The sequence below is a fragment of the Epithele typhae genome (assembly GCF_022376455.1).
Source record: "Epithele typhae strain CBS 203.58 chromosome Unknown BXZ73scaffold_74, whole genome shotgun sequence".
NCBI lineage: Eukaryota > Fungi > Basidiomycota > Agaricomycetes > Polyporales > Epitheliaceae > Epithele > Epithele typhae.
Window position 1 is genome coordinate 168,663 of NW_025954265.1, and position 27,439 is coordinate 196,101.

The 27,439-nt window shown below is 54.7% G+C and overlaps 8 protein-coding genes across 8 annotated transcripts; 5 read left to right on the forward strand and 3 right to left on the reverse strand.

Annotated features, from left to right (window-relative positions):
- Nucleotides 1-5,333: 5,333 nt before the first annotated feature.
- On the forward strand, nt 5,334-6,243 carry BXZ73DRAFT_53963 (uncharacterized protein; the record flags this gene model as incomplete). The annotated part of the gene is made up of 3 exons (XM_048021092.1): nt 5,334-5,708; nt 5,832-5,933; nt 5,995-6,243. 3 exons carry the CDS (start codon nt 5,334-5,336, stop codon nt 6,241-6,243), a joined length of 726 nt encoding a protein of 241 aa, XP_047873194.1.
- Nucleotides 6,244-8,093: 1,850 nt separating this feature from the next.
- Nucleotides 8,094-9,312, reverse strand: BXZ73DRAFT_53981 (uncharacterized protein; the record flags this gene model as incomplete). Its single annotated transcript, XM_048021096.1, has 2 exons — nt 8,094-8,327; nt 9,037-9,312. Coding segments are annotated over 2 exons (510 nt in total), but the record flags the coding sequence as incomplete, so codon positions are not given.
- Nucleotides 9,313-9,643: 331 nt separating this feature from the next.
- BXZ73DRAFT_30829 (uncharacterized protein) lies at nt 9,644-9,802 on the reverse strand (the record flags this gene model as incomplete). Its single annotated transcript, XM_048017798.1, has 1 exon — nt 9,644-9,802. A coding segment is annotated over one exon (159 nt), but the record flags the coding sequence as incomplete, so codon positions are not given.
- A 368-nt stretch (nt 9,803-10,170) lies between these two features.
- Nucleotides 10,171-10,362, forward strand: BXZ73DRAFT_26861 (uncharacterized protein; the record flags this gene model as incomplete). Its single annotated transcript, XM_048017740.1, has 1 exon — nt 10,171-10,362. A coding segment is annotated over one exon (192 nt), but the record flags the coding sequence as incomplete, so codon positions are not given.
- A 409-nt stretch (nt 10,363-10,771) lies between these two features.
- BXZ73DRAFT_53983 (uncharacterized protein) lies at nt 10,772-11,122 on the forward strand (the record flags this gene model as incomplete). The annotated part of the gene is made up of 1 exon (XM_048021097.1): nt 10,772-11,122. A coding segment is annotated over one exon (351 nt), but the record flags the coding sequence as incomplete, so codon positions are not given.
- Nucleotides 11,123-11,433: 311 nt separating this feature from the next.
- Nucleotides 11,434-12,310, reverse strand: BXZ73DRAFT_105981 (Myb/SANT-like DNA-binding domain-containing protein; the record flags this gene model as incomplete). The annotated part of the gene is made up of 5 exons (XM_048016457.1): nt 11,434-11,457; nt 11,523-11,552; nt 11,609-11,833; nt 11,893-12,012; nt 12,080-12,310. 5 exons carry the CDS (start codon nt 12,308-12,310, stop codon nt 11,434-11,436), a joined length of 630 nt encoding a protein of 209 aa, XP_047873199.1.
- Nucleotides 12,311-19,667: 7,357 nt separating this feature from the next.
- BXZ73DRAFT_105983 (uncharacterized protein) lies at nt 19,668-21,879 on the forward strand (the record flags this gene model as incomplete). Its single annotated transcript, XM_048016458.1, has 5 exons — nt 19,668-19,889; nt 19,946-20,251; nt 20,303-20,986; nt 21,766-21,795; nt 21,856-21,879. 5 exons carry the CDS (start codon nt 19,668-19,670, stop codon nt 21,877-21,879), a joined length of 1,266 nt encoding a protein of 421 aa, XP_047873200.1.
- A 3,436-nt stretch (nt 21,880-25,315) lies between these two features.
- Nucleotides 25,316-27,277, forward strand: BXZ73DRAFT_105984 (uncharacterized protein; the record flags this gene model as incomplete). Its single annotated transcript, XM_048016459.1, has 11 exons — nt 25,316-25,327; nt 25,376-25,465; nt 25,512-25,536; nt 25,597-25,671; nt 25,736-25,878; nt 25,947-26,102; nt 26,452-26,570; nt 26,626-26,731; nt 26,794-26,943; nt 27,007-27,068; nt 27,157-27,277. 11 exons carry the CDS (start codon nt 25,316-25,318, stop codon nt 27,275-27,277), a joined length of 1,059 nt encoding a protein of 352 aa, XP_047873201.1.
- Between the last annotated feature and the right edge of the window lie 162 nt (nt 27,278-27,439).

Here is a 27,439-nt window from a genome sequence, read left to right on the forward strand (position 1 = left end):
CGGCCAGACGTGCTTCGCGCCAAGCCTAGCGCGGAGGGTGGGCAGGAGGGCGGCGAGTTTTTCTGCGCAGAGGCATGAAGATCGCGGGGGAAAGTGTGAAGGGGAGTGGGGACATACCCGGTCAGAGAGCGAACGAGTTCTTGTAGCTCCCGACGAGCCAGCCAGAGGTGGACTCGCGGGGTGCCCAGAGGCGGTCGAGGACGTCCATCGCGCGTTGTTGTGGAAAGGCGCTCCCTTTAGATCGCGCATTGAAAGAGTGCATGGAAGCGCACCTTTGTATTGCACTCCCACTGAGCCATACCGCCTCCACTACGTCTCCGCAAATGCGCCAAGGGGGGGACATCAGTAATTTCCCAAAATCCTGAGGACACCTGGGGGGCCTGACCAGGGTTCCCAGGAATCCAGGGATTTCGCTCCGGGCGTCCGGGTGTCCAGGCCGTTTCTGGGCATTCAGGGCGCCAGGCCGGCCAGTTCACTCAGGGTTCAACGTTCAGGACACTTTCCACACATAGCGGACGCATCCATATAGTACGAAACCAATATATTTGCTAGTCTGATCGGGACAGTAAATGCCATCAACAACCCTCTATGCGTACCATCGCCTCCAAGCCGTCCTCCCCGCGCGCTGCCTCCTGCAGAACACGATCGGCGACGCATGCACCACTGCCGGCTCGCCTAGCGCAGTGCGAAAATCCTCCACCTGCGCACGAACGCACATGGCATGAACACGCTGGCCATCGCACGATCTCCGCCCGGAGCTCCCTCAGCCCTTCGTTGATGAACTCGCTCATCGGCCTCCACCGCCGCTCGAACTCCTCGCGCGCGAACTCAGCGGCAACGGCCGGAGGCACGTCCCGCAGCCGCTTCGGCAGTGTCGAACCCGGTCGGCACACGGAGAGCGTGAGGACGCGGAGCGTCGGGACCGCGTGCACGAAACGGAAGGGGAGCGGACGGAGCGCCTCGACGCGGCGGACCTCCACGGCGCAGATGTCGTTGGCCGTGCCCATGTTCTCCACATGGTTGGTCTGGCGGCTGGGCGGGAAGTGCAGGGTCAGGTGGACGAGCGAGGTGGAGTGGAGCATAGCGACCTACGGGTCCTACGTCGGGGCGGGATATCAGCACACAACACTAGTGAGAAGGATGTAAGACGGACCGTGTACGCGTGCAAATCGCACTCTGGGCCCTTTACGATCGTGATTTCGAGTGAGCGGAGGTGCGGCGTCACACGTGGAATCACGCCGAGCACGAGGGCGAGTGACTGGCGAGGCGTGTGATGGTAAATACATTGCCGCTCTGTGAACCGTGGGGGGCCGCGCGTCACAGAGGGAGAGTTGTGTGCATGAGGAGAGCTAGTACATACCTCTCTCCTTGAGCGCACGGGCGCCGGGCTGCTGGGGCTGGGGCTGCAGGAGGACGGCGAACACTTTCCTCACCTGTGCGCAATCGCACCAAGCGATGCAAACACCCGATGTGCGGTGGCATGAGCCCACAACGCGTTCGCCGTGTCCGTCCCGATGAAGCGCGGCGTACCCGCCAGCTGCGGGTGCAGCACGTACACATGGAACCGCATCGCAGCGGCGTACGCGAACGGCTCCAGCAACTGCATCGGGGCTATGTGTGCACCAGGCGTTCGGGCGTTCAGGTAGAATGAGCTCGAGGGCGAGAATGACCTAGGGGAGCGTAGCGTGCCGGGCGTGTACTCGTGAGTCTGGCTGGAGGGCCTGGGGGCGCTTCGGGTCCGTGCGCGAGTGTGAACGAGGACCAGTCGGTCTTGGAGGTGATCCCACGTGGGTGGGAGAGTGGGAGAGCGAGAGAGTCATGTCTTGTAGCGAGCGTGGCTAGAGAACAATGTGGAATATGAGGAGGGGAGATGGGGGAAGGAAGGAGACACGCGTTGCCGTTTGGCGCCCGCGTCATCCGCCTCTGGAAGACCGGTGGGCGCTGACGCGGACGTCTCGCATCTCCTCCCCTCCTCCTCTCTCACCACCACTCCAGGTACCCCTCGTCTCCTCTCTCCCATCTCTCTTGAGGGAGATGGTCATGGCTATGGATCTACAACCGCCGGTCTCGTTTACCGGGCTCAGCAACCCAACAGATTTTGTTCAAGTGTATGTTCTCCTCCATAAATTCCTTCCGATCTTGCTCTTAACTGCTCCGATCAGCTTAGTTGTTTCTGTACCGGTTCCCTGTGCATCAAGACCGTTTTTTAGACATGGTGAGGATGTATATTTCACTCGAGGGTTTTATCCCCACCCACTCTGTGTGCACGACCCGAACATTCGCAGTAGTCAACCACCCTTTCTGGAAGCCGAGCCGAAGATCGTGGGCGAAGGGGTGAATATTATAGAAGAAGGTGCGCTGGCCATCCCGTGAATCGCGTCCCAGCGGATGACCTCGCTTCGATTACGACCCCAGTGCTCAGCCCGCACCTCTACCATATACAGCACTGTCTGCGGCCCATGGGGACTTCAAAAATTCCTGCCATGATAATGTGCGTTTCCTTACATCGCTCTCAAGCCCAAACACTGGAACCTGACCTTTTCCGCCTCTACAGTTGCAGAAAGTTCGCGAAATTTGTCTCTCGTGCTTGGGGGGTTACACAGCACGGGTCTGCACGTTCTCTCCCGCGATCACCGCCGCGCATGCTTGGTGGACACAGAGTACGGCCACAGGATGCTCTCGCCATCACGCGCGATGCTCGCCATCGCTCTGCAATGCTGCCGGATCGGGCACACACCATGCTGCTGCATCGTGCGCGGTGGGGTCGAATGTGAGCTCGCGCGATGGTACTGAGACGGAGGTGGTGTAATTCGTCGGTCTGAGCTCGCCCACTCCGCCCATGGTGACGGCTCTCAAGTTTCCCGCGTGTTCATCCCACCGCACCCAACGTGTTCATCCCGCCTCGCTCAACACGTCCACGTTCAATAGGTACTATCTGAACATGTAAATAGATCACAACCTACACGAACGACTGTATTAGGCTGATTAGCAGTCTGAGGCCTGATCCCTGCGCGCGCCGGGAGCCCTGAGGCCTGAATCCCTGAGCGCGCCCTGTACGTCCTGGTTCCCCGGGATCCCTGAAATCCCTGAGATCTAGGGATTCAGGGATTCAGGGATTTTGGAAGTTACTGATGGAGGGCATATGGAATTGTACTCTGCTCAGGTTTGGCTGATCTTTGGGGGTTACCAAGAAGCAGATAAGCAGAGGAACAGAGATAGGAAGGGGGAGGATAGGAGAAATCGCAAGTCGCAAGTCGCGCCTGGCAGGCCGTGCGTGCGAGCGCCGCGGCTGTCACACGTGACTGACCCGTGGTTTCAAGCGCCGTACCCGAGCGTACCCTGACCCGTGAGCCCACGGGTCCGGGTTTCGCGGGTCCGGGTACGGGTCGACTCAAAATTACCCGGGGGTGACCCGTGGTGATCACTACATGTGGCAGTCGGTGCTTTGCCCTCCCCGCCATTAGCGCCAGACGCGTTCAGCCTGGTCATTACCGCTCTCTCGCACGGTTTTTCGAGCCCAAAACATTTTATGGAGCATGCGACAATGGTTTAAAAATGATTGCACACACTGTCATCGGCCACTGGCCTCCCATAGACCCAGACAAGTCCGAGTGCCCAGCGCTTTGCCTGGGTCTGCTGAGCACTTATTAATATTGACTGGCAGTTTCGCCCTACTCTCGAGGCTTTGCAACTCTAGGGAAACATTTCTGAGCGCATAAGACTGCATAAGTTGACTGAAGATGCACATGCAGCTCACATGACACCATTTTCACACTTCTCTAGTACTGATAATGCAAGACCCCCTAAGCTCGGTGCTTTGGAACAGCTTGGCGATGCTTCTGCGGGCGCGAAAGACGGAAATCAAGCTAAGATAACTCGGAAGCGGAAGGGAGCGAAACCTCAGGCATGATCGGACTCTCTGCTGGTGTATTGGAGAGTCGAGACACATACCATGGCTTACACAGTCATCCCCTAGCCCTGTACACACGTTGATATCATGCGGAAACATTTCTCTGTATTCATAATTTATGTATACACGCACAGACTACGTAGTTCTTGCTATACAGCAGAGATTTTGAGCTCGAGCGAATTTGGGCGCTTATACTACAGTCCAGACAAATCGCGCACCCCTCCGGCCGGAGGCCGGAAACTTTCCGGACATAATGAAGCCTCTCTGCAGCCAGGAATCCGGACAAACCAGAGGCTACCCTGGAGCCCTCTGATTCCGGCCTCCCCTACCATTTTCGGGGGTCCTGGTTACGGGAACGGGTGTCAAGGGTTCGGGTGCGGGTGAGGTCCACCCGACCCGCCGGCCCGCCATGAGGATCCCACGGGAACCCGCGCCCGTAAAGGCTAATTTAGCGCCTACTGAACGTCCTCCGAAGCTCGCATCTCCTTGCGCGCTTCTTCACCTGTGGCTGATCTCTGCACATGGTGAGTGGACGCCACCAACTGTACAGTTGCTGACTAACGCCTCTGGCTCTATAAAAACCCTCAAGCCACTCGAGTCTCCACAGAATCATCAGTCCCACCACTCGTAGACTCTCGAACTCAGCATCATGTCGAACACCCTTCCCACCCTTGAGCCCACTGACAGCTCCAAAAAGCGCGCCACGTCCCCCGACAACGCTGATCGCCCGAAGCGATCGCACATCCTCACTGAGCCTAGAAGGCACAGGCAATGAAGGAGAGCACCACAAAGGTGCTCAACAAGCTGGGGATCACAAAGGTGAGTATATTTATTTTCGAGTCTGAGTGGATCTCAGCTTACATGAACCCGAGTCCACAAACACCACCCCTGAGAAGACCTTCGCGCAGGCTGTCACTGCGTCCGCAAAGGCCGTCGCCGCGTCCGCACAGGCTGCTCCCGCGTCCGCGCAGGGCATTGCCACATCCACGCAGGCCGCCACCGCGTCTGTGAAGGCCGCCGCTGGATCCGTGAAGGCCGCCACTGGGCACGCAAAGGTAGCCACCGGGTCTGCACAGGCTGGTGTCGGGCGCGCAAAGTTGAAGGCTGCCATCAAGTGTTCAAAGGTTCTTGCTTTCATGTGTGTGTGGGTTCATTGATAACAGTTGGCTGTTATAGAAGCCAAGCACTGGTGGGCGCAAGGTTATCTGCCGCACTGAAGAGGAAGAAGAGGCGGCTCACTCAGACATTGATAACGTTGTCTATGTGCCGTCCAACTCAGAGCCCTCGGACGACGAACCTTCTGACGACGATGGCGACGGCGGTGACAACGATGATGACGACAACGCTGATGAACAACTTGGTGAGTTCTACAGCATAGCATGGGATTGAAGATGAACTTACAGGAGTGAACACAGCCGCTATGATGCGCAAGTGGCACTCGTTTTATTACGGATTCTACGAGCCCATTCCCAAGATCGCATACGGCAAGGGTCGGCGTCGTTGCCACGTATTCACGTGCGCTTCCCCAAGCTGCAAGTGGCAGGGTCGTCGCTACCTCGACAAGAGCGACGCAACCTCAACTGGGATCCTTCAGAAGCAGGCCATCCGGTGCTGGGGCCAGGAGGCTGTCGACAGCGCACGCGAGGCCAACATGACTGCGGATGAGGTCCGGAAGATCATTGTCAGCAAGAGGTTGAGTAGCGACATCAAGACGTACTTCACCCGCAAGGGGAAAGGCAGCGTCGTCTTCTCGAACCGCTACCTCACGCAGGCAGAGACTCGGTGGGTGGCTGTTCGTGTTCGTCACCTTGAACCATGACTGACAATGTGACGCGCCAGTGCGGAGTTTGTCCGATGGGTCGCCGAGTCGTCGCGTCCGCTGTCGATCGTCAAGGACGATCACTTCAAAATCTTGATGAAGACAGGACAACCAAACTTCAAGATTCCCTCGCCGAGTACTGTGGCTCGTGATACACAGACTTTGTTCGCACGTATGCGCGAGCGTATTGGCAGCCTCTTGAGGGTACGTATTAGCGCATTTTTAGACCCACTGTACTTTAATTCTCACCTAGTACCCAATCCAGGACTACGACAGGCGTATCAACATCGCCACGGATTGCTGGACATCTCCCAACCATCGCGCGTTTGCTGCAATCACAGTTCACTTCCTACACAATGACGAGCCTATCAGCATGCTGCTCGACATTGTCGAGGTTCCAAAGGTATGTACGTCTTGCAAGGCATGGTTATCTGTGTGCTCACAGTTGGCATGTCTTGCCACTGCCTCGGCATTGACACTTGCAGTCCCACACCGGCTTCAACCTCGCACATGAGCTCGCAACAGTTCTGGCTGGCCTAGGGCTTGACGACAAGGTTCGGGTGTGCTTGTTATCTCGCCACAATAAGCTAACAAGTCCGTAAGTGGAACAAAGGAACAAAGAGAGAAGTGTAGAAGAACGAAATGGAAGAGATAAGGGAATACAAGGCAGTGAGTAGACATGTGGAACTATGGGAACTATCTCACAATGTCCATGTGTACGTAGAACTGTCTGTATGTACCTATGTTCGATATCCAATGTTCAACAGAGGTTAGTTTCAGCCTAGGATAGTAGAGAAACAAACAACGTTACCGTGATACTGTCTCATTACTGCATTGAAAGCGGTCTGCAACCTTCCGAATAGAGTTGTTGGTGACTGCTTGATAGAGGAATGTTGCAAGCATCTCTGTTGTGTCCACCCAACGCCGTGGTCGAAGCCCACCTTGCCGTATCAACTCTGATTCAAGTTGGAGGAAAATAGTGATCACCATGGGTGTTCCCGTGGGTGTCGGCAAGGTCACCCACACCCGAACCCGTGAAGACCTGTACCCACGGGGCACGGGTGTCTGAGGCGTCACGGGTGTTACATCAATGGCACGGGTATAGCACGGGTGAACACCCATCCTGGGTAACCCATGGGACACCAATGTCGGGCGGCCACACACGAACAATAGGACGGCCGCGTGCAAGCATACCACAGAAACACTGCGCACAAGCAATGGGACGGCCGCACGACAGCGACAGGACAGCCACGCGAGAGCGACACCGACGGGATGGCCGTGCGGGAGCAGCGCCGATAGGAGAGCTGGCTCGCGAGAGCAACACCGACAGGATGGCTAGTACACGAGGGCGACACCGACAGAACGGCCGCACAAGAGCGACACCAATGGGATGGTTGCGCATGAGCGACAGAACGGCCGCACATAAGTGACAGAACGGCCGCACAAGAGCAACGTGACACCGACGGGACGGCCGCGCAAGAGTGACACCGATGGGACGGCCACGCGAGAGCGTGGCATGGGCAGAAGGCACACATCAGGTGTGGGTGGTGTACTATGAGGAGTGCAGGGACGTGCAGCCTGCTTAACATAACAACAAAACATGTACTAGATTACATGCATGTCGTTTCCAGAACGTCTTCAGAGTGCACGAGGTCAAGGCGCGACCACGCACCCAAACACAGCAGCGCATGAGTAGTGCGAGCTGAGATCCTGTTGCGAATATAGGGGAGTAGCAAACAGCCACGACTGAAGACGCGCTCAACGTCTACCGAGGTTGCTGCCCGGTGTAACACATGTCAGAGTCTGCTTTGCACGCACGCGGCACAACAGAGGGGCATCACGTACCAGGGATGGTCAGATAGTCCTTGGCCATACGAGCCAATCGCGGATAAGTCTTCTCATGCTCGCGCCACCATGATAGAGCATCCGTCACGTGCACAAGAGGGGCAGCGAGATATAGATCAAGCTCGTCATCGTCGATGGGGATAGTGAAGCCGGTTGCCAAGAACGGCAGGTTGTCGAACATGTTCTTCGCCACCGTACTGTTGTCATCCTGTAGCAACAATGCGAGACGATAATGATGAGACGAGATAGCAAGCCAAGCTGAACTACTCACAACCTCCATGGCCCTCGCGTCCTCCCGTTCGCTTGAGTCGCCACCAATGGAGTGGTCGTGTTCGGTGTTGACGAAGCCGTGGTGCTTGTAAGTAGCATCGTACTGGTCACGAATGAGGGCCCTCGCGGTTTCGATCCAGTCTTCCTGCCAATGCTGGGCCTTGAAATACTCCATCTTGTAGCGAGGATGAAGGACTGTGATAGCCAAAACGTTACTGCACACTTTCCGAGACTGCAAGAGAGCGAGAATTACTCACTCATGGCGATGCAATAAGCCTCAGACGAGTCTGTGAGTGCGTAGTACTTGTTCAGTACCTGCTGGGCGAAGCGATGGGCGTGGCGTATCGCTGGGTCGTAGAGGTCTCTATTTGAATCACGGCTGCCGGACATCTTCTTCGTCGTGAGCTCTTGATCGAAGACGTCCATTGCAGGGATAACCGCCGCGAGGTTAGGAGTGCCACGGGAGAAGAATTGGGTGGCGTCCTTGAAGACCTACATCGCAGCAGTGAGGGGGGTTGAGTGTGTTGAACATTGGATATCGAACATACGTACATTAGGACAGTTTACGCATCCACATGGACTCTGTGAGATACTTCCCATAGTTCCATATGTCACTTCACTGCCTTGTAGTTCCTTATCTCTTCCATTCCGTTCTTCTACGCTTCTCTCCTTGTTCCCTTATTCCACTTACGGACTTTCTTTGTCTTGAGCGCACAGCCCGCACAGCATCATATCCATCTTCTGTCCGGTCTGTTCTCTGCGCCATCTATGTCCTCCATCATTCGCTTACGTATGCAGCTCCTGAGATAGATATAAGGAGGACTCTGGCTCGCTCTGCTCTTCAGTCGTTCTATCACTGACTGAGGAGTAAGTACCTACACTTCTATGCGCTCCTTACACATATGCTTACTGTATCTGTAGTCGCTCCTCTTCGTGTGCTTACAGGTACTACTTATGCCCTCAATATAGTCGTTCTATCACTGACTGAGGATCGCTCCTCTTCGTGTGCTTACAGTCGGTCCCTGCCTTACTCAGAGTTCATCAGAGTGAGGATGCCGTGAGAGCGTGGGGGTGGCATGGACGAGGAAGGAGGAGGATGAGGGGAAGGAGAGTGACACCGGCGGATGCAGAGTGAAGCGATATTGAAGCGGAGTCAGGAATTGAAAGGTGCAAGTTGAGGTTCCGAACGCACCTTCAGAACATCGACCAGCTGCTCCGCAATCTGCCACTCCCTCGTGTTCATCCGGAACTTGTCAAGATCAACACCAAGGTCTCCATCTGTGCAAAACGATCTGACGGCCCGCTTCATCCGCACCGCATTTACCACCATGTCATTTGTCGACTGCCAGCGTGTACAAACATCCTGACGAAGCATCCGCTCCGGCATGTTCAAGTCGGACAGATGCTGCTTCCATGCGGGCAGAAGAACGGTGGTGGACTTGTTGACAGTTGAGGCAAGGGATCGAAGCTGGTAGAGGACAAAAAGGTGAGTATTGATTCTCCGAGCAGATATACAGCATGTATTAACTAGCCTTGGTAAGAACGACGCGAACTGGGCGAACAGCAGCGTAAAACTCAGTAAGCTGCTCCTCCGTCATACCAGTTGCGTCCTCCACCCACTCGTCGTCGTCATCATCGTCGGCAGAAATGTCCACGAGAGATGGTAACTCGTCATCGTCATTGTTTTCGTTCTCGAGCACGTCCTCGAGGTCGTCAAGAGGCTCGGTAAGCTCATCATCGCCATCGATCAGCTCGTCAAGCTCCGGGTCAGGCTTCCGCTTGGCATCCTTCTTCGGTGCGTCGAAATGCTTCATCAGCGCCTTGCTCACCAGCTGAATGATGTGACAGAAGCAGCGGATGTGGCCTCCGGCACGCGAAAATCCGTCAAGCTCCGTCTTGAGATGGTATACCATCGCGTCGTTAGCAGACGCATTATCGCATGTCACAGCCAGAACCTGTGAAGTCGGACGTTTCTTTGTCTTGAGCGCACAGCCCGCACAGCCCTGTAACCATCTTCTGTTTGGTCTGATTTCTGCGCCATATATGTCTTCCCATCACTGCTTACGTATGCTACTCCTGGACAGTATATAGGGAGGACTCTGGCTCGCACTGCTCTTCAGTTGTTCTATCACTGACTGAGGAGTAAGTACCTACACTCTATGCGCTCCTTTACACATATGCTTACTCTATCTGTAGTCGCTCCTCTTCGTGTGCTACAGGTACTACTTATGCCCTCAATACAGTTGTTCTATCACTGACTGAGGATCGCTCCTCTTCGTGTGCTTACAGTCGGTCCTTGCCTTACTCAGAGTTCATCAACCTCGCCAGCAGATCATTCGGATTGGTTCTGGACGCTATCACATCCCAGGGCTTTCAGACGGCCTACATGAAGTTGCCTGCTGGCGACTCTGTTCCTCCCCGCATCGCCAATGATCCCAAGCTTTTCCCCTTTTTCAAGGACTGTATTGGAGCCATCGATGGGACCCACATTCCTGTCTGTCCTCCTTCCCTTACCCGATCTTGTTGGCATGATAGGCATGGTGGTCTGTCGCAGAATGTTCTTGCAATCTGTGACTTCTCCATGTTTTTCGTATACGTCCTCGTTGGGTGGGAGGGCAGTGTGGCCGACAGCACACTTTATAACCATGCAACATCACGTGGTGGCCTCAATATTGCCCCAGGTATGTGCTGCTGTCCTTGAGTATTTGTGCAGAGCAACTTACTACTTCAACAGGAAAGTACTGGATCGCCGACGCTGGTTTTTCTAGCCGTGATTCCTTGCTTCTTCCATTCCGAAGCATCCGGTATCATCTTCGAGAGTGGGCTGAGGCTAATCAACGGTATGTGTTGACTTTATATCATGGGGATGCTCCTATTGACTTGCATATTTTAGGCCACAAAACAAGGAGGAGCTCTTCAACCTCCGACACGCACAGCTCCGCAATGTTATCGAGCACATTTTTGGGGTTATCAAGCGGGAGTTCAAGATGGTTGCGGAGGCGTGTGAGTACTCTATCAGAGTACAATGCGCTATTCCACTCGCCCTCTCCCTTGTTCACAACTTTCTACGCACTCATGACCCTGAGCGTTGCGAGAATGAGCTGCAAATTGGTCTTTGCACTGAGCCAGGCATGAATCCCCATGGAGACAACGAGGCTGGAGATGCAGGTGATGGTGTCAGAGGTGCACAACCTCAAGACGCATCAGCACGAAGGGACCAGATTGCAGAGGCGATGTGGGCACAGTATCAAGAGGTGTTAAGGAGTAGAGGGGATTGATGGTAACTAGTTGGAGATATGATTATAGCTATTACTCCTCCTCTGAGTCTGGCAGCTTTTTGATCTCCTTCTTGTACCAGTAGTCTCTATCCTTAACCTTCTCACCATATTCTAAAAACTCCTTCACCTTCCCATCATCACGGAACAGGGGGCAAGCCTTATATTTAGTACGTGGAGACAGGTCAGCCCGTGCGTCAATGAGGCCCCACGCTTTCACACGCAAAGGCGATATCGCTGAAGACGTTGAAGGGCCTGCATCCTCCGGCTGCACCATGCTGTTCATGAATGTCTCCAGTGAGTGTGTCAGACCATCAAGCGAAGTCTTCGCTGTGGTCCTGGAGCGCTTAGAACGGGGTGGGGAGTTAGGAGCAGGGGCAGCACGACGAGCTGGAGTGATCACAGAGGGTGGAGTGACTGGGCGAGGGGGTGCCTAACAAGGAGGCCACATGAACAGAGAAGAGTGCTGATGTCAAGGAAGAAACACACCTGAGTCATCTCATTCTCATCATCATTGCCCTCCTCACCATGATCTTCGTCGGCCAAAGGAGAGGGGCTACGCTGGGCCACCACCTCTGCACCCAACTCAGAGGAGAAGGCATTATCGCCAACAGCCTGGGTGTCACCAACAATCTGGGACACTAGATCGTAGTGAGGGAATGAGTTGTCACGCCAGTGCTTCATCCTGTTGTATCGCTTTGGGTTGCTCGTCATCTAGTGAGCAAAATTGTCAGCCATGCATATTCGATCATCACAATGCCCAGTACACGCACCAGTGGATCAAGAATGCCACGCCACACATTGTCCTCAGCAAGGACCTGCTGGGTCTCCTCATCCCACCCAAAGCCAGACTTTGACCGGAGCTCCTTCACGATGTTGTAATCACCCTTGATCTTGACCGGGCAAGCACGAGGTGTAAGGGGACAGGAAGGGGACACATCTGAGCAACAGAAAACTCACCCTGGTCCACTTTGCCTTCACCTGCTCCTTCCCAGCAGCATGCCCATGCCCCACGAGCACTGCCGCACACTTGACGTAGGCGGTGGTGTTGAACCCGTTCTCTGCAACCAGGTCGCGGTCGAGCCGGAGTTCAAGGAGAGTCTGCAAGACTAGGGTCTCCTTTTCTGGTGTCCAGATGATGCGAGTAGAAGCCACCTTCACCGGAGGAGCAGGAGTGGTATCAGCAGGCATTGCGAGGGGAGGAGAAGTGGGGAGAAATGAATGCAGAGGGGGCAGAGACTCAGTCTCGGGCACTCAGTGTCGCGCGCGCGCGGTCGCAGGTCTCCGAACGCGCGATCTTCGTTGACGCCTAGCGCGGGAAACTGCGCACATACCGCGCGCGGGCCCTCCTGCCTTTTATGGTAGTAAACACTGGTCGCACACGACCGCTCTCGGGTTACCGAACAGGTCCTAAGCGCCATGGCCATGGGTGATCAGCGCAGCCGCCTGCGTCCTCAACCATGACGTCATTTTGGCCGTCCCGCCCAGAGCGCGGGCTAGTTGCGGGCTCGGGTTGGTGGACTGTCTTGCACGTGCGGCGAGCCAGAATCCGTGGGGGCGGCGGATGTGCTACAAAACGGGTCAGGGATGAATCAGCCATGCTGCGCTGCCTATGTACACGTAGTGCGCACATTGGATACCGCGCAAGGGCACCCCAGTGCGCCCCAGGCCACGAAGGCACGTAGGAGGAGAGGATTTAAAAGAAATAGTAGGTATCTGAGGGTATAAACAGCCAGATCCCAGGCCTATGTACGGGCTGAGAGGATAGCACTAGCCACTGCAAGCGCCCATAGAGCTTCAGAGCGTCGTGCGGACGTTCATCAGCAGGCAGGCAAGCAGGGCCAGGCAGAGAGGGCGCGTGCGAGAGAAGATGAGGGCGAGGGCAGGACTGAGACGGAAACTGGAGAGCGGTGTGACCCAGATCCCTCCTTTAAACAGAGACGGAGCACCTCTTTTGCCTGGAAATATCGAGCCGGTGAAGAGTCCAAAGTCCAGATGCGATGAGGTGATCAGGTGACCGTGTTGCCCCAAACGACACGTGCGTCCAGCCACCTGTGTCATCTACTTCAGCAGTTGCCACACAAGGGTGCGTGTGATATCGAGGAAGCACGTATCCTCACCCAAATTCTTGGCACAAGCTGATACGTTTGCACCCACAGATACCACACGTGGCGCTCTGCATCTCACTAACCTGTCATGTATTTGTTGGTGACGGTCCCATTCACCGGTAGTAGTCGACCAAACCATGCACATCGTTCCCTGTGCTGCCGCTCCCTCGATCTCTAGTGGACCATGCTCGTCGCCAGCCCGGCTGTGAGTACGGGGTGTAGCTGGTGTTTGTAGGCATGCATGTTGTGCTCACCTATGCTGTCAGTCTCAACATCTTGCACATCGCTCACCTCCTACCTTGCCGCCTCACCCATTCTGCCCCCTTTGCGCACATTACCCTGCCATCTGCCTGCAGCTGCCAGCATTGCTTCACTCGTGTCCACGTCACTTGCATCGCCAATGTCACCACGTCTCCCACCTCACTTCGCTTGCACCGCCCCCGCATCGTCTGTCACGCCCCTGTGTCGCCTGCATGCCACGAACCACCTGTTTTGCCCACACCGCCCTTGCCCGCATTTCCTGCGTCGACACCATGGTCTTGACCACAGCAAGCTTTTTGTAACCAATTTGGAGACTTGCGTGCGTCCTCTATTCTTTGCTCTGACTGTCATGCAAGGTACTCACAAACATGGGCATGCAGCCACTGCCCACTCGCTCTGATCCAGAATTCTATGCGATGCTCCGCAGTCTGCCCAGGGTGTTCTAGCACGTGCACAAGGGCATGACGCTGGGTGCGGCGGAGCGCATGCACCATGTTGTGCAGGTGTGGCTGTAAGCCTGTACATCGAGGTGTGCCTGCCAGCGCGCGGCATACGCGTTGTGGGATGGACAGCAGGCCTGGTTTTGAAAATTTCCCTCTTCTCTGGCCGCTGTCCTTGTACGGCTTCAAGAAATCCACGCTGCAGGTCACTGCGTGAGTTTCTGAGGTTTTCTTTGCTCGAGGAAGTGCTGACGGTGCATGCAGGACCAGGGACGTTGCTGATGTGACGTGTCTAGCGGTGTGAATAGCCTGAGAGGCTCTGGCTACACGTGCCATGGCTGACTGCACCTGATGCGGTGCAATGTATCAGGGAGGTTATCAGGTACATCGGACGACCAGGAGATGGGTGACCTAAGGCTGTTTGCGGCTCCACCCACGGATGATCCGGATCCGAACCCACGGATCATGTGACATCCGAGGGCTTGATCCAGATCCGCGCGGCTCAGAGCCTCCGGAAGAGCCGGAGCTGCGAGAGCTGGAGCCGTGATCCGTGGGTGGAGCCGCAAAGTGAGCTGCAGGTTGTGGCTCAGTGCGGATCAGTGGCTCATGTGGATCAGTCACACCTAAAAGGGAGGGCTCTAAGCCTTTGAGACGGTGGACGCAGCACTCAACACGGCAATCACCCAATCGCGGGGGGCGCGGGCTGGACGGGGTGAACAAGGAGGTTAATGCAGAGTTCGAGCGGCGCTGCTTTCAACACCGAGATCGCGCGATCGCGGAGGGTGGCAGCCCGGCACGGCCAGTGAAGATGACATCACGTTATCGCACAATGGCAAGAGGGCACAGAGATCAACACATCGCGATCATGCAATCGCGCAGGACGGAGGGTCAGATGCGGGCCGCGCGGCAAGTAAACAGGCCAGGACACGGAGTAGCTCGGCGCAGTGGGTGCGGCGTCTACGACGCTGATCGCGCGGTCGTGTGGTGGGCGGAGGGCAAGATATAGTAGGGGGCGAAGAGGAGACGGGGAGCAGAGGATTGGGCGATCGCGGTGGGTGGAGGACTAGAGTCTAGTGACATGTCGAGTACAAGTGGAGAAGTGGAGGTAGTGACTCAGGCGGCAATCCAAATGGCCACGATTGCGCGCCGATTGCTACTCGCGGCAGGGCAAAGAGCTGAGAAACACGGAAGAGTTTCATATAAGCCACATTGGTGGCGCTTCGATAGAATACAAGTACAGACGGAGGGAGGGGAGGGGCACAATCTAGTCAGAGACAACAATCGGGTTAGTAGTAACACGTTCCTCCATAGCACGACGAGCACTCGCGCCCTTCTTGTCCTTGAGGAAAGCGACCATCTCCTCCTCGGGGACCAGGGCAGGGATTCGCGCCCAAGATCCGAGGATCGTGTTTGCACGAACAGAGTCATTCCCGAGGGAACGACGAAGGCGGGAGACAGTCAGACGGCCGCGCGAGAACGCACGCTCGGCATCCGTCGAGCTAGCTACAGGAGATCTGCGTCAGATGGAGGAGATATGGACATTGAAGACGACTTACCAGGGATCGAGAGATAATCAAGTGCCATCTGCGCGAGGGCCTTGTTCTCAGAGCCGCTCTTGAGCGCCGTGTTCCAGTACGCGAGGGGGTCACTGACGGTGGTGTTCGGGGGGGAGTTCAAATACTCCTCGAGAGCGTCGGCAGCGTTGTCGACACGAGAGCGAGACGCGAGCGCGGCGAAGAGCTGAGCGGGATAGTCAGTGGAGGGAGGAATAATGAGATGCGGGGAGCTTACCGTGGCACTTGCGCTGCGGCGTGCACCGCCGCGAGTACCAGGTTGGCCGGGAAGAGGAGCGGTGAGCATCACACGAGACGTGGAGGCTGGGATTGGCGGGATCGGAGCGGGGGCAGGCTTGTAGTGCGCAGCGTACTCGTCAGTAATGAGTTCGCGGGCCGTGGTAATCCAGTCTTCTGGCCAGTTCGCGTTGCGGAAGTATGCGAGCTTGTACGCCGGATGGAGGACTGCAATGTATACGGTCAAAACACGCGAGGTTAGTGATGCGTAGATGGTACTGACTCATAGCGATGCGGTACAAGGGTGTCTCATCAGTCTTGCTGTAGTACTTGTTCAACATCTCACGTGCGAGGTAAGCCCCCTTGTGAACAGCGGGATGAAGCTCCGGCTGGTCGACGAAGGTGTCGAGATGCTTCGTGAGCACGTCCATGAAAGGGATCACCTCATGAAGCAGCGCGCGTGTGCTGGAGGAGATCTCATTTGTGGCAAAGAGGAAGGGCTGAGAAGATAAGAGTGAGCACGGTATACATGAGGAATCAGATGAACAAACACTTACGTCCATAAGGTGATACAGCTGCTCGAGGATGGACCATTCGACTTCGGTCAGGATGAAACGGCGGAGACGCACGCTCCGGACGCGATTGAACTGGTGCATGTCGCAGAGCGAGGTGAGCACCGGCTTCATATCAAGGGCGCGGCCGACCACCATGACGAGCGTGTTCCAGCGTGTCTTGACGGAGCGCACGAGCACGCGCGCATGAAGACCCGCTTCATCCGCGAGGTGCTCGAGTTCTTCGCGCACAAGCGGAGTGTGCCACACCTTCTTGGAGAGCTTGGTGATCTGCACGAAACGCAGTAAGCGGACAAGCCCGAGGATGCAACCTCACGATCACGCACCTTCTCAAGTGCCTCGATCGCCTCGTTAAGCTCGCTGGGGGCGCACGGTGTCAAGGTCGTGAAGTCATCCTCCGCGAAGAGGTCTTCAATGAGCTCGTCGTCAGCAGCTTCGCGCGAGTCATCCGGGACGTCGTCGTCTTCGTCTTCACGCTCTGATTCGGAGAGCTCGTCTTGGTCTTCATCGTCGTTGTCGACAGTGTTGCGGGGCTTGCGCACGCGCGTCTTCACAAAGGGTTTAACCGCGGCCTGGAGAGGTCAGGATGAGTGGTGAAGACAACGACACTGGGAGAAATGGCTTGAACGAACCTTGCTGACCAAGTTGAGTACATGCCCGAAGCACCGAACGAGACCGTTGCCGATGCGCAGGTGCGGGTGGTTCTCGCGGAGGGCACGCATAAGTGCAACGTTCACCTCCGCGTTGTCACAGGTGACGCCGATGACCTTTGATTGAGAGTGCTTGTGAGTCATGAGTATATACGTATTCAGAGAATGGCATACCTTTTCCAGAATACCATAGTCCTTGAGGCACTGCTCAAGCTGCTCAGCGAGGTAAACGGCTGTGTGTGCCTTCGTCAACCTGATAATACTAATAGTTAGATAAAATAGTCAGTACTAGATCAAATGTATAGACAACTCACTTGACAAAGTCGAGGATGATATGGTTGATCTTGCCATTGTCGTGCCAGTGCGCCGTGATGCCGAGGTACGATATCACATTGGGGGCGGTCCAGCCATCCATACAAATATGGATACCGCCGGCGAGATTCTGCAAGTCGAGGTGTGAGGGATGCGAGAGGGAATTGAGAAGAGTATCAAACAGACCTTCAAGTGTGCCTTCACCCTCTCCTTGGACTCGGAATGGAGATCGCGTACGTCTTGAGAAACGGTTGCCCGCGTCGGGATGGCAACCTTCTTGTACAGCATCCCGAGGATAGTGCGGAGGTTGGGGTCCTCGACGATGGTGAAGGGGCGATGACTACGTGCGCACCACATCGCCATGTGGTAGCGCAGACGATGTGGGGTGTAAGTAACTCCGGCTGCGAAATTTTCGATCATCTGGACCTCAGGGATGTCGTCCGGGTCGCACGTCTTCACATGCCGAGACAGGTTGCCCGTACTCTCTTGATATTCAAGACGGTCGACGGTCTTGGAGGGGTTCCTAGAGAACAACACGTCAGAGGATGGCACCGATCAGAGTGCCAAGAGGGGACATACGTCTTGCACACAAAACGATGGACGATCGCACCGTTGGACGCGGTCACAATCTTCGGCCGGGTGAAGTGGTCGTAAACTGAAGAGCGCCACTTTGTGATGAGAGCATCTGCATGCCACGCTGTTAGACGAAAACCGTGCGATACGAGATGCAGCGGAGTGACTTACCAAGGGTCTCCTCTGGGGACTTGCCAGCGTAGCGCTGCGCGAACTTGGCCTGGCGAGAGTTCGCCGCTTGGACGCCGGCGAGGCGAGCCGCCGTTTGAGTACGCCCTTTCAGAGCAGCGACCTCGTCGAACCCATCGTCGTCGTCGAGGTCAATCTCAGGCTCGGAGGTGTCGCCTGCCTGAGACGAGAGCCCATCCTCGCCAGCAGTTGATGAGCGCGACGACCTGTGAGACAAGGGATCAGCCAGGGAATGGTGGAGCAAAGACGATAGTACGTACGCGTTCCCATCGCCCTTGCGGCGTTTGGGCTTGTTGGGTGGGGAGGTGGGGGTGGGTGTCCCTGCATTCGGCGGCTGGGGAGTACCATGCGGGGTCTTGTCACTGCCTTGCGAGACAGTCTCCCGGCGACGCTTGGCGGCAGCTGTGGCAGCGGAGAGGGGGGTGCGAGTAGGGTCGATAGGCATGGTGAGATGCGATAGTCTGAAAGACACGAAGTGAGGTGACGATCAGGGAGGTAGAACGTCGGAGCGCACCTCATTTTGCCAACAGGCATATGTAGGACGCCGCGGTGCGCTCTCTTCCACACCGCGACTCATCCACGGACATCCGCACATGGTCCCGTCCGCGGGCTCAGTGTGGGTCAGCGCGATGATAATCGGCCATGTGAACCTCCAATCGTTCTGGTGGAAGACGAGCGAAGTCAGCTCGGCCCGCATCCGACCAGAGAAAACCCACAGAAAACTCACCTCTGAGCCCATCCAGGGCCGATCTCTCGAGCGCATGCCTCCATTTGATGACGCGTGCAAGTTCTTGGCCAATCCGAGCTTCGATAGGTCCGCTGGGACGACTTGAGGCGATGGCTTGAGGGCTCCAGGCACCCAAGGGGCGGACACCGGAGTGCCGTCGGGATGGAAAAACAGATGAAACCAAACGGTGCAGATGAAGTGAGGCAGAATCGAGGGTTAGTAGAACACATGAGGACATCGTAGACGGATCACAACGCACCAATTTCATGCTGGATGCTTGCGCGGAGGCGGACGAATGAGAGTGGGATCTGGTGTGAGCACGATCTAGCCATGTAACCACCTAGATCTGAGAGATCGGGCACCGAGTGTGAGGACAGGAGCTCATGGTACGTAGTGAGGGTGCTTACCGAGGCTTCGTAGGGGGAGATGTCGAAAGATGCTGAAGGGATGGAGACGACACACTGGAGAAGAGAGCCGGAGGTCTGGCGAGTCGAAGCGGCTTGCCGCCTGAGAACGCGGTCGGGTGCAATGCCACTGTCAAACGGGTTACGGCGTCACACGCCCTTACTCCAACCCTCTGCCCTGCTCCTCAGACCAACCCTCCCGCTGAACTGAGCCTTGCCTGCCCAAGATGTTTAAACAAGGTGAGATCCGTCAGAAACCGGGTGCGTATAGCTCACCTTATTCAGGCTAGCTGCAACTCAACGCATCAACACGCACGTAGATCGTTATCGGTGCCGGCGCCTAGGTACCCTCCACCCATTTTCGACACAAACCCGCATCCTCATGCTCTCTCCCTTAGCGCAACACCATCAAACACCTGACGTGGGCTGACGGCGCCTCATGTTGGTGATGGTGACCTCGCCCGAGTGTGTCGGACATTGGTAGCACTGGTACAGGGGCTCATCGCGCGGGCGAAAACCGGTATGTACCTCACGTTGATCCTTGGACCTCTTTCCAACCTCTCTGCCCCCATCCCAACTACTTCCGACCCCGCAAGCGACATGTCAATCATTGACAGCACAAGCCCCGCGATCTATCTGTTGACGGAGACGCGCCGCGACTCTGACGTTGGCCCGCCGTCGACACGGGCGTTAAACCATGAATGGCTCACTGTTCTGGTCAACGGCGTCACTGACACAGTGGTTGTGAGTAAATCTTTTCATTTTGAGCGTGTCGGCCACTCTAAAACCCAGCCATACAGCTCCTGCTGCCGTACACTCAAGCCGCCCTGAACGCAGTCGACCACACTCGCGCTGAAGCGTGGGTCTCCATTGTGCGCGGATCCAAGCTCCAACGCTGTGGCCTGCGGGATGACCAGAACGGCCTGCTACTGCAGCTCGTTCTCGCGTACAGCGCCTTTGCCAAGAACACCCCAGCAGTCGAGAACGTCGACTTTCACCTATTTGTCGACACTCTATCTCTCTTCGTCGAAGCCCTCGACTCTCACGACTCTGCGGACACCGCGTTGATGGCGATGAGTGTTTTCATGCTTGATATCATACCTGAGGTAAGTATTGTTAGACCTATGTTAGTATATTGGGAAACTGACTAGGAACAGGTTATATATCCCGACCCGGATCTACTAGCATCCGCACGCGCTGTACTTGCGGCCTTGGAAGACAGCCCCGTCCTCACGTCCACGTCCCTCCTCACGCATGCGTCCGCGCATGTGCCCTCTCCCTCGTTCTCTGTCGCCGCCGAGACTGGCTTCTCCTCCGCCACTGTCATTGTGCCCGCGTTCGCCATCGCGCCCACCATCACGCCCACTATCATGCCCACATCCATGCCCATTCTTGTGCCCGCATCCACCCATCCACCTGCGCCTGAGCCGCCTGTCTCTGCGGAGCCTGGCCTCTCCTCCGCCACAGTCCTTACGCCCGTGTTTGCCATCGCGGACACGTCCACCGCCGTCGCGTCCACCCAGGCGCCCACGCGCGCATCCACCCAGGCGCCCACGTGCGCGGCCATGGCCACATCCGCTGTCGCAGCTGCGTCCACCACCATCGCGTCCGCGCCCGCCGATGCGGCGGCATCTACCGGCATGCCCACATTCGGCATCACCTCTGCGTCCTCCACCATCGCGTCGACAGAGTCCACCGGCACCCATGCTCCTGCGGACACGCCTACTCGCCCGGCCGTAGTCCGGACTCGTTTTAACGACGCGATGGAGGCGGCGTCCCGCGTGTGCGAGCGCAACACGCTTACGGAGATCGTTGGCATACCTCCTGAGCGTTCGGTTGAGGTAGGGAGCGAGTGGGTTGAGGTGATAAGGGACTCGAGCGACGCTGGTGAGGATTCAGATGGGTCCCTGCCGCTACTGCGGACCCCATCGGACTCGGATGACGAGTCCGATGATGACACTTGGTAACACAAGTGCTTAAAGTAGTGAACAAGTGTATATATACATGCTCCTGTGTCTATAGTGCGTGAATTAGATTGGAGGATCTGTGGGTGGAGCCACGGTTCAACCGTTTTTGGTCCCCCTCTGAACCGGAGCTGCATCGAGCCGGAGCCGGACCGAGCCGGAGCCGCATGGCTCACGATCCGCGGCTCACGGGTCCGGATCATCGCGACTCTACCCGCGAAGTGAGCCGGACCTCCAAACAGCCTTAGGGTGACCTGAGGTATGCCAATCTAAATGCCCAGCACGGCGTAGCTATTGTCCCTGGCGTCTGCAGCTGACATTTCTGTTAATCGCTTAGAGCCTAGAGATGCCCATTTCATCGCATGGATGGATTTCTGCCTTGCCGGGCAGCCATGAGGACGGTAAAGAGGCGCCATACGCGGTGAATGACGGAAAACTGACATCTTATCCCATCTTAGGTCATATTTTGTCGCTAAAAGAGCATGCTTGGGGCGGTCATGAGGGTTTTCAGAGCTGTCAGAATGCCCCACATGCCCCACATGCCGCAGTTGTTTTGCCAATTAGAACCCAAGCTCATTGAAGCCCGTTCGGCCCAGCCTAAACGCCAAACAAATCAAAGCCCGTCTGCCAGCTTGCGCAGCTCATCTGGCCTCCAGCCTCCGGTTCTCAGCCTGAAATCTGCTGAGGTAAGCACTTTCTCTCTGTTCATATAAGATGGCACGCTCATCGACGCATTCTCTCACCAGGCTCCCAAGTTCACCCTTCTCTAGGCCGTTGTCGTATCCTCTCAACTCTTGCAACCACTGGTACCCATCTACAACCTGTCTTCAATGCGTCCAGAAAACCGTGGCAATGACGGTGATACTGCCATACAGGGGACTGCTAGTGGGTTGCTTGAAGGTATGTTCGATTGTTGTTGCTGTACTCCGTCCTCGGATTTTTCTGACATCGTAATTACTAATGATACCTGCAGCTCCACAAACCCCCTGTCGTGGCCCGCCTCGCAGCCAATGTACGCTGTCTATTTTTCAGTTGGCATCTAGACTAGATAGTACGTCAGATCTCTTTCTACATTCTCTGGCTCCTTTGTTAAGGCTCTAACCACGGTAGTAGGCAGGGTCTCTGCGGCGCAGGACACTCCCCAAATGGCCAAGATTTTCCCCATGTGGATTAAAGGTATGTTGACTCTATTAGCTTCGCATTCAAGATACTAATTTGCCACCTTAGATCCGCTCACCCATGCGGATGAAAATTCAGCAAACAACTCCGGAGAATTCATTGACATTGACGTTTCAGATACCAACAAAGGCTCGCCCTCCCCTAGTACAGAGAATCGCCCTGGCTTGCCTCACTCTGGGCCGTGGCCAGCTCTGGGTTTTGTGCCCCCTTCACACATGCTCACAACGGAGTCATCCACTTCCTCCATCCCACGCATCACACCGCTCGACACACCGGCGCCTGCAGCAGAGGCTTCTATCACTCCGACGACCTCCTTCATGTCAGCCACAGCTGCAGCTCTCACTGTCCCCATCAACATCCCCATTCTTGAAGCTGCTCGTGGTCGTGGTCGCCGTGGCCGTAGCTGTGGTGCTGTTACACCAGCCACCAATGTTGAAACCCCCGTTGTTGAAGCTACTTGTGGTCGTCGTCGTGGTCGGGGCCGCGGTGATGGCATTGTTGCCTCTACCTCGGCCGACACTTTCATTGTTGAAACTGCCCACGGCGGTGGTGGCCTCCATGGTCACCGAGGTGGTGCTCCTGCTACCACCACTCTCACTCCCACCCTTGCCCCCATCGTCGAAGCTGCGTATGGTGGTAGTGCCTACAGTGAGGCCACTGCTGCTACCCTAGATGCCCCCACTACCACCTGTGGTTACCCCAAATGTAATACAATACCCCAGGAACCTGCAAAACTCGTTTTGCTAATCCCCACCACGTTGTCATTGTACTATATACTCACTAGGGCATTGTAATAGGCCCTAAGTCTAATGAAAGAGCGTCCCCAGCCTTGTAATAAGTCAATATCATAATGAAAAGTGTTCCCAGAGCTGTAATAAGTCACAATTCTAATGAAAGAGCATCCTCAGAGCTGTAATAAGTCAATATTCTAATGACAGGAACCTCCCAGCCTTGTAATAAGTCTATATTCTAATAACAGGGGCCTCCCAGAGTTGTAATAAGCCCCGTTTCTAATGACAGCATGTCCCTAGGGCTGTAATAAGTTAATATCTTAATGAAAAAGTGTTTCCTTCTTTGTAATAAGCCTTGTCTCTAATGAAAAAAGTTTCCCAGGCTTGTAATAAGGCCATATCTTAATGAAAAGAGTTCCCATGCCTGTAATAAGTCAATATCCTAATAACAGCAGCCTCCCAGGGCTGTAATAAGTAGATATCCTAATGACAACAGCCCCCCAGGCTTGTAATAGGTCCCGTTTGTAATGACAGAACATCCCCAGGGTTGTAATAACTCACGTCAGATACTGTCCAGCTATTAATAGCTTCATATCATGGCCGGCCTGGCCAGCTATTAATACCTGGTATACAGGTACCCTACCCTGCCCTGCAGCCCCCAATTGGGTGAATAGCAGCTGCCTACAAGATAGCTATCAATGATAACAGTTCCGAGAGTTGTATCAGTTTAGGCAGTAGAGAATGCACGTACTGCAGCAAGCAGCGTGGCGATCGGAGCAACGGTTGTGGAGCTATGAATGAAGGGGTGTTGAATGTGCGCAGATGCGCAGGGACATGTTCAGAGTGTTTCACGTCCAAATGACACCCAGAGCGTGTTTTCATATGCGTATGTAAGAGACTGCAACAAACCAAATGCTTATCGGGGAATGTGGTGCAGAGATATAAAGCCATCAAAAGTGCTGTGGCTGAAGCGTAATCAGCGATCTAATACAGATTGTGTGCATCGTTTCGCGGTCGGACTTCAATCCCATTTATTGGAGAGAGAACCACACACCATGCAAAAGAACGGAGGGGATCCATCCACAATTCCCAATTCTAGTGGATGTGCCCATCAGCAAAAACAGGGGTACACCTGCATCTCCACCAATACTGCTCCGAATGGCATGCTCTTGGATGCGTTTGGAAGCTACATGATGCCTCTTTTGATCCATATATAGTGCCTGGCTATTTTCCTATCCCACCCAGCTGTGCAACCCCTACTGTTTACGTGTGGGAACCAGCTATTACACCCTATTCCAGCTGCAGGAACCTGCTGCTATCCACTGCTATTGATAGCTATCTTGTAGGCAGCTGCTATTCACCCAATTGGGGGGCTGCAGGGCAGGGTAGGGTACCTGTATACCAGGTATTAATAGCTGGCCAGGCCGGCCATGATATGAAGCTATTAATAGCTGGACAGTATCTGACGTGAGTTATTACAACCCTGGGGATGTTCTGTCATTACAAACGGGACCTATTACAAGCCTGGGGGGCTGTTGTCATTAGGATATCTACTTATTACAGCCCTGGGAGGCTGCTGTTATTAGGATATTGACTTATTACAGGCATGGGAACTCTTTTCATTAAGATATGGCCTTATTACAAGCCTGGGGAACTTTTTTCATTAGAGACAAGGCTTATTACAAAGAAGGAAACACTTTTTCATTAAGATATTAACTTATTACAGCCCTAGGGACATGCTGTCATTAGAAACGGGGCTTATTACAACTCTGGGAGGCCCCTGTTATTAGAATATAGACTTATTACAAGGCTGGGAGGTTCCTGTCATTAGAATATTGACTTATTACAGCTCTGAGGATGCTCTTTCATTAGAATTGTGACTTATTACAGCTCTGGGAACACTTTTCATTATGATATTGACTTATTACAAGGCTGGGGACGCTCTTTCATTAGACTTAGGGCCTATTACAATGCCCTAGTGAGTATATAGTACAATGACAACGTGGTGGGGATTAGCAAAACGAGTTTTGCAGGTTCCTGGGGTATTGTATTACATTTGGGGTAACCACAGGTGAGTAATGTACCAATATCTCGGTCACATTCCCACCAAATCACACACAGATGGCATCGTTAGAAAGGCGCTTCAATTGGCTTTTGAATGATACAGCTTCTGTAGTAGGTACGCACAAATATGAGCTATTGCTCAAGAATCTGCGGATAACCCGCGGATAGAGCCGCAGAGAGCCGGAGCCGCCCGGCTCATGATCCCCAGCTCACGGCTCCAGATAATCGGCTCATGACCCGCGAAGTGAGCCGGACCCGCGAACAGCCTTATGCTGGTTTCACACATCCCCAGCGCACTGCTGACTCGTCCGGTGCCAACGCTGCTGCCACCATCGCTGCCGTTCTTGCTCCCAACCCTCGCCCACCACCACAGCCCAAGCCTGTATGGGATGATACTAAGCCCTTTTACACGGTTGATCCTATTGCAGATAGAAGGGTCTGCTGCTATTGCGGGTGAGTGCAGTGGTATTATGTCTTGTGGTGATTCACCCGGTGCTCACTGTCCTACTCTAGACAAAAGAGTTTCGCCTCAGGTACTAGCTCCCATGGGGCCAGGGCTCACCTTATCAAAGAACACGGAGACCTTTGGTATCGAGACTGTCTGAGAAGGGGCATTGAACCTACGGCAGACGCGTCTAAGATCTTCTGGCAGGGAAGCAACGTGAGCAGTTTCAAGACCATACACCTTTGCAGATTTACGGTCTCCCAATAGCTGAGGAAGAACAGCGCCGCCCGAGCTTCTCTGTCGATGCCCTTGTGGACGCAATACTGACATGGATTGTGTCTGATGATCAGGTATGATACTCAGAGCAGCAGGCCTTGTAAACCGTATTCATACTGCTTACTAACCTATCGTTTATCAGTCTCTCCGTGTTGTGGAGAACCAGGCCTTCAGAAATATTATCCTGCTTTGTCGGAATGATCTCCGGGACAAAGACATTCCCAAGCGAGACACCCTTCGGGCCCGTGTCATCAACACTGTCGACAAGTACTTTGGTACACTGGGACAGCAGCTGCAGGTGCGTCCTGGATATTCTTGTTGTGGAATTAGTTTTGATATTTTGTTAGAAATCGGCTGGGAAGATCTCTTGTAGTTTCGATATCTGGACAGATATGATAAATCGGTCTTACTTGGCAGTAGTAGCGCACTGGATCCACGAACCTCCCCCGAAACTAATTGATGGTGTCCTCGTCCGGCGCCCATATCAGCCCATGATGGCCCTTATCGCATTTGTACCTATGAACGAAGGTCACACCGGCGTTCAGATTGGACACGCTCTGGCGGTTGCATATTGTAAGCTTGGTATACTCAGAAAGGCAAGGGTGTTATGCTCGTCTCCCAATTCTGTTATTGATAACCTTCTACAGCTCAGGAATGGAACCTCAGACGGGGCGTCCAACAACACAGTTGCGATGAGGGCACTCGGAACCATGTTCCTCATCCAGAATCCAGATCTCACCTATGACGAGAAGCAGCGACGCCTCTTGTGAGTAAGCTCTTGTATGACTCAGGTGGTCCGAGTATTTATGCAGAGTACACAGCTGCTTCGCGCATGCAATCACGCTTTCATCAGGTGATGCCATCACTATCTTGGAATCTCGTCATGGTGCTGGGGTCCTTAAGCAACTCAGAGACCTTGTCAACACAGTGAGTTGTCAGTCTTATCAGGAATAGTTTTATTGATCTAACTGAAGTTGTTGGCTTACTAGATCAGGGCTTCTATCAAGCTAAGAGAGGTGTTTATCAAAAAATCGGCTGAATATAGTGAAAACGGTCTTCCTCTACAAATCTTGAAGGACTCTAAGACACGCTGGACTTCAACCAAGATTATGGTCAAGCGAGCCATCAAGCTCAAGTCGGTGAGTGTGTTGCAGATTGATGTTTTTCTTATTCAAATACTAACGAGATCTGAATTCCTGCAGGCACTGATAGATCTCTGCACTACGAAAAACACTCTTTCTCAGTTGGCACTCTCAGAAGTGCAGTGAGAATACCTCAACAAGATGTTGGTGGTTCTCAGTGTATGCCCGCTTTTACCCGCATCAACTACACTCCCACTAATTGTGATCCAGGTGGCGTCACGTTTCCAGCAGGCCCTATCCGGTCATCAAATCACTCTCCAAGGTCCTGATGTGCTTCTGGGAACTCCAACACAACTGGGAGTATCTCGGAGAGCATCTTCCGATCCTGTGATTGTCTTAGCAGCGCAGGCAGCACTGGATAAGGTGACTAAGTATATGGATATCGCATCGGCAGAGCAGCTGCTAATCGCCGGGAGCATCCGTTGCGACAGCCTATCGGCAGGGGTGGATGTATCCGGTGATCCGTGATGCGCGCCCGTGGAGACGCGCCTCG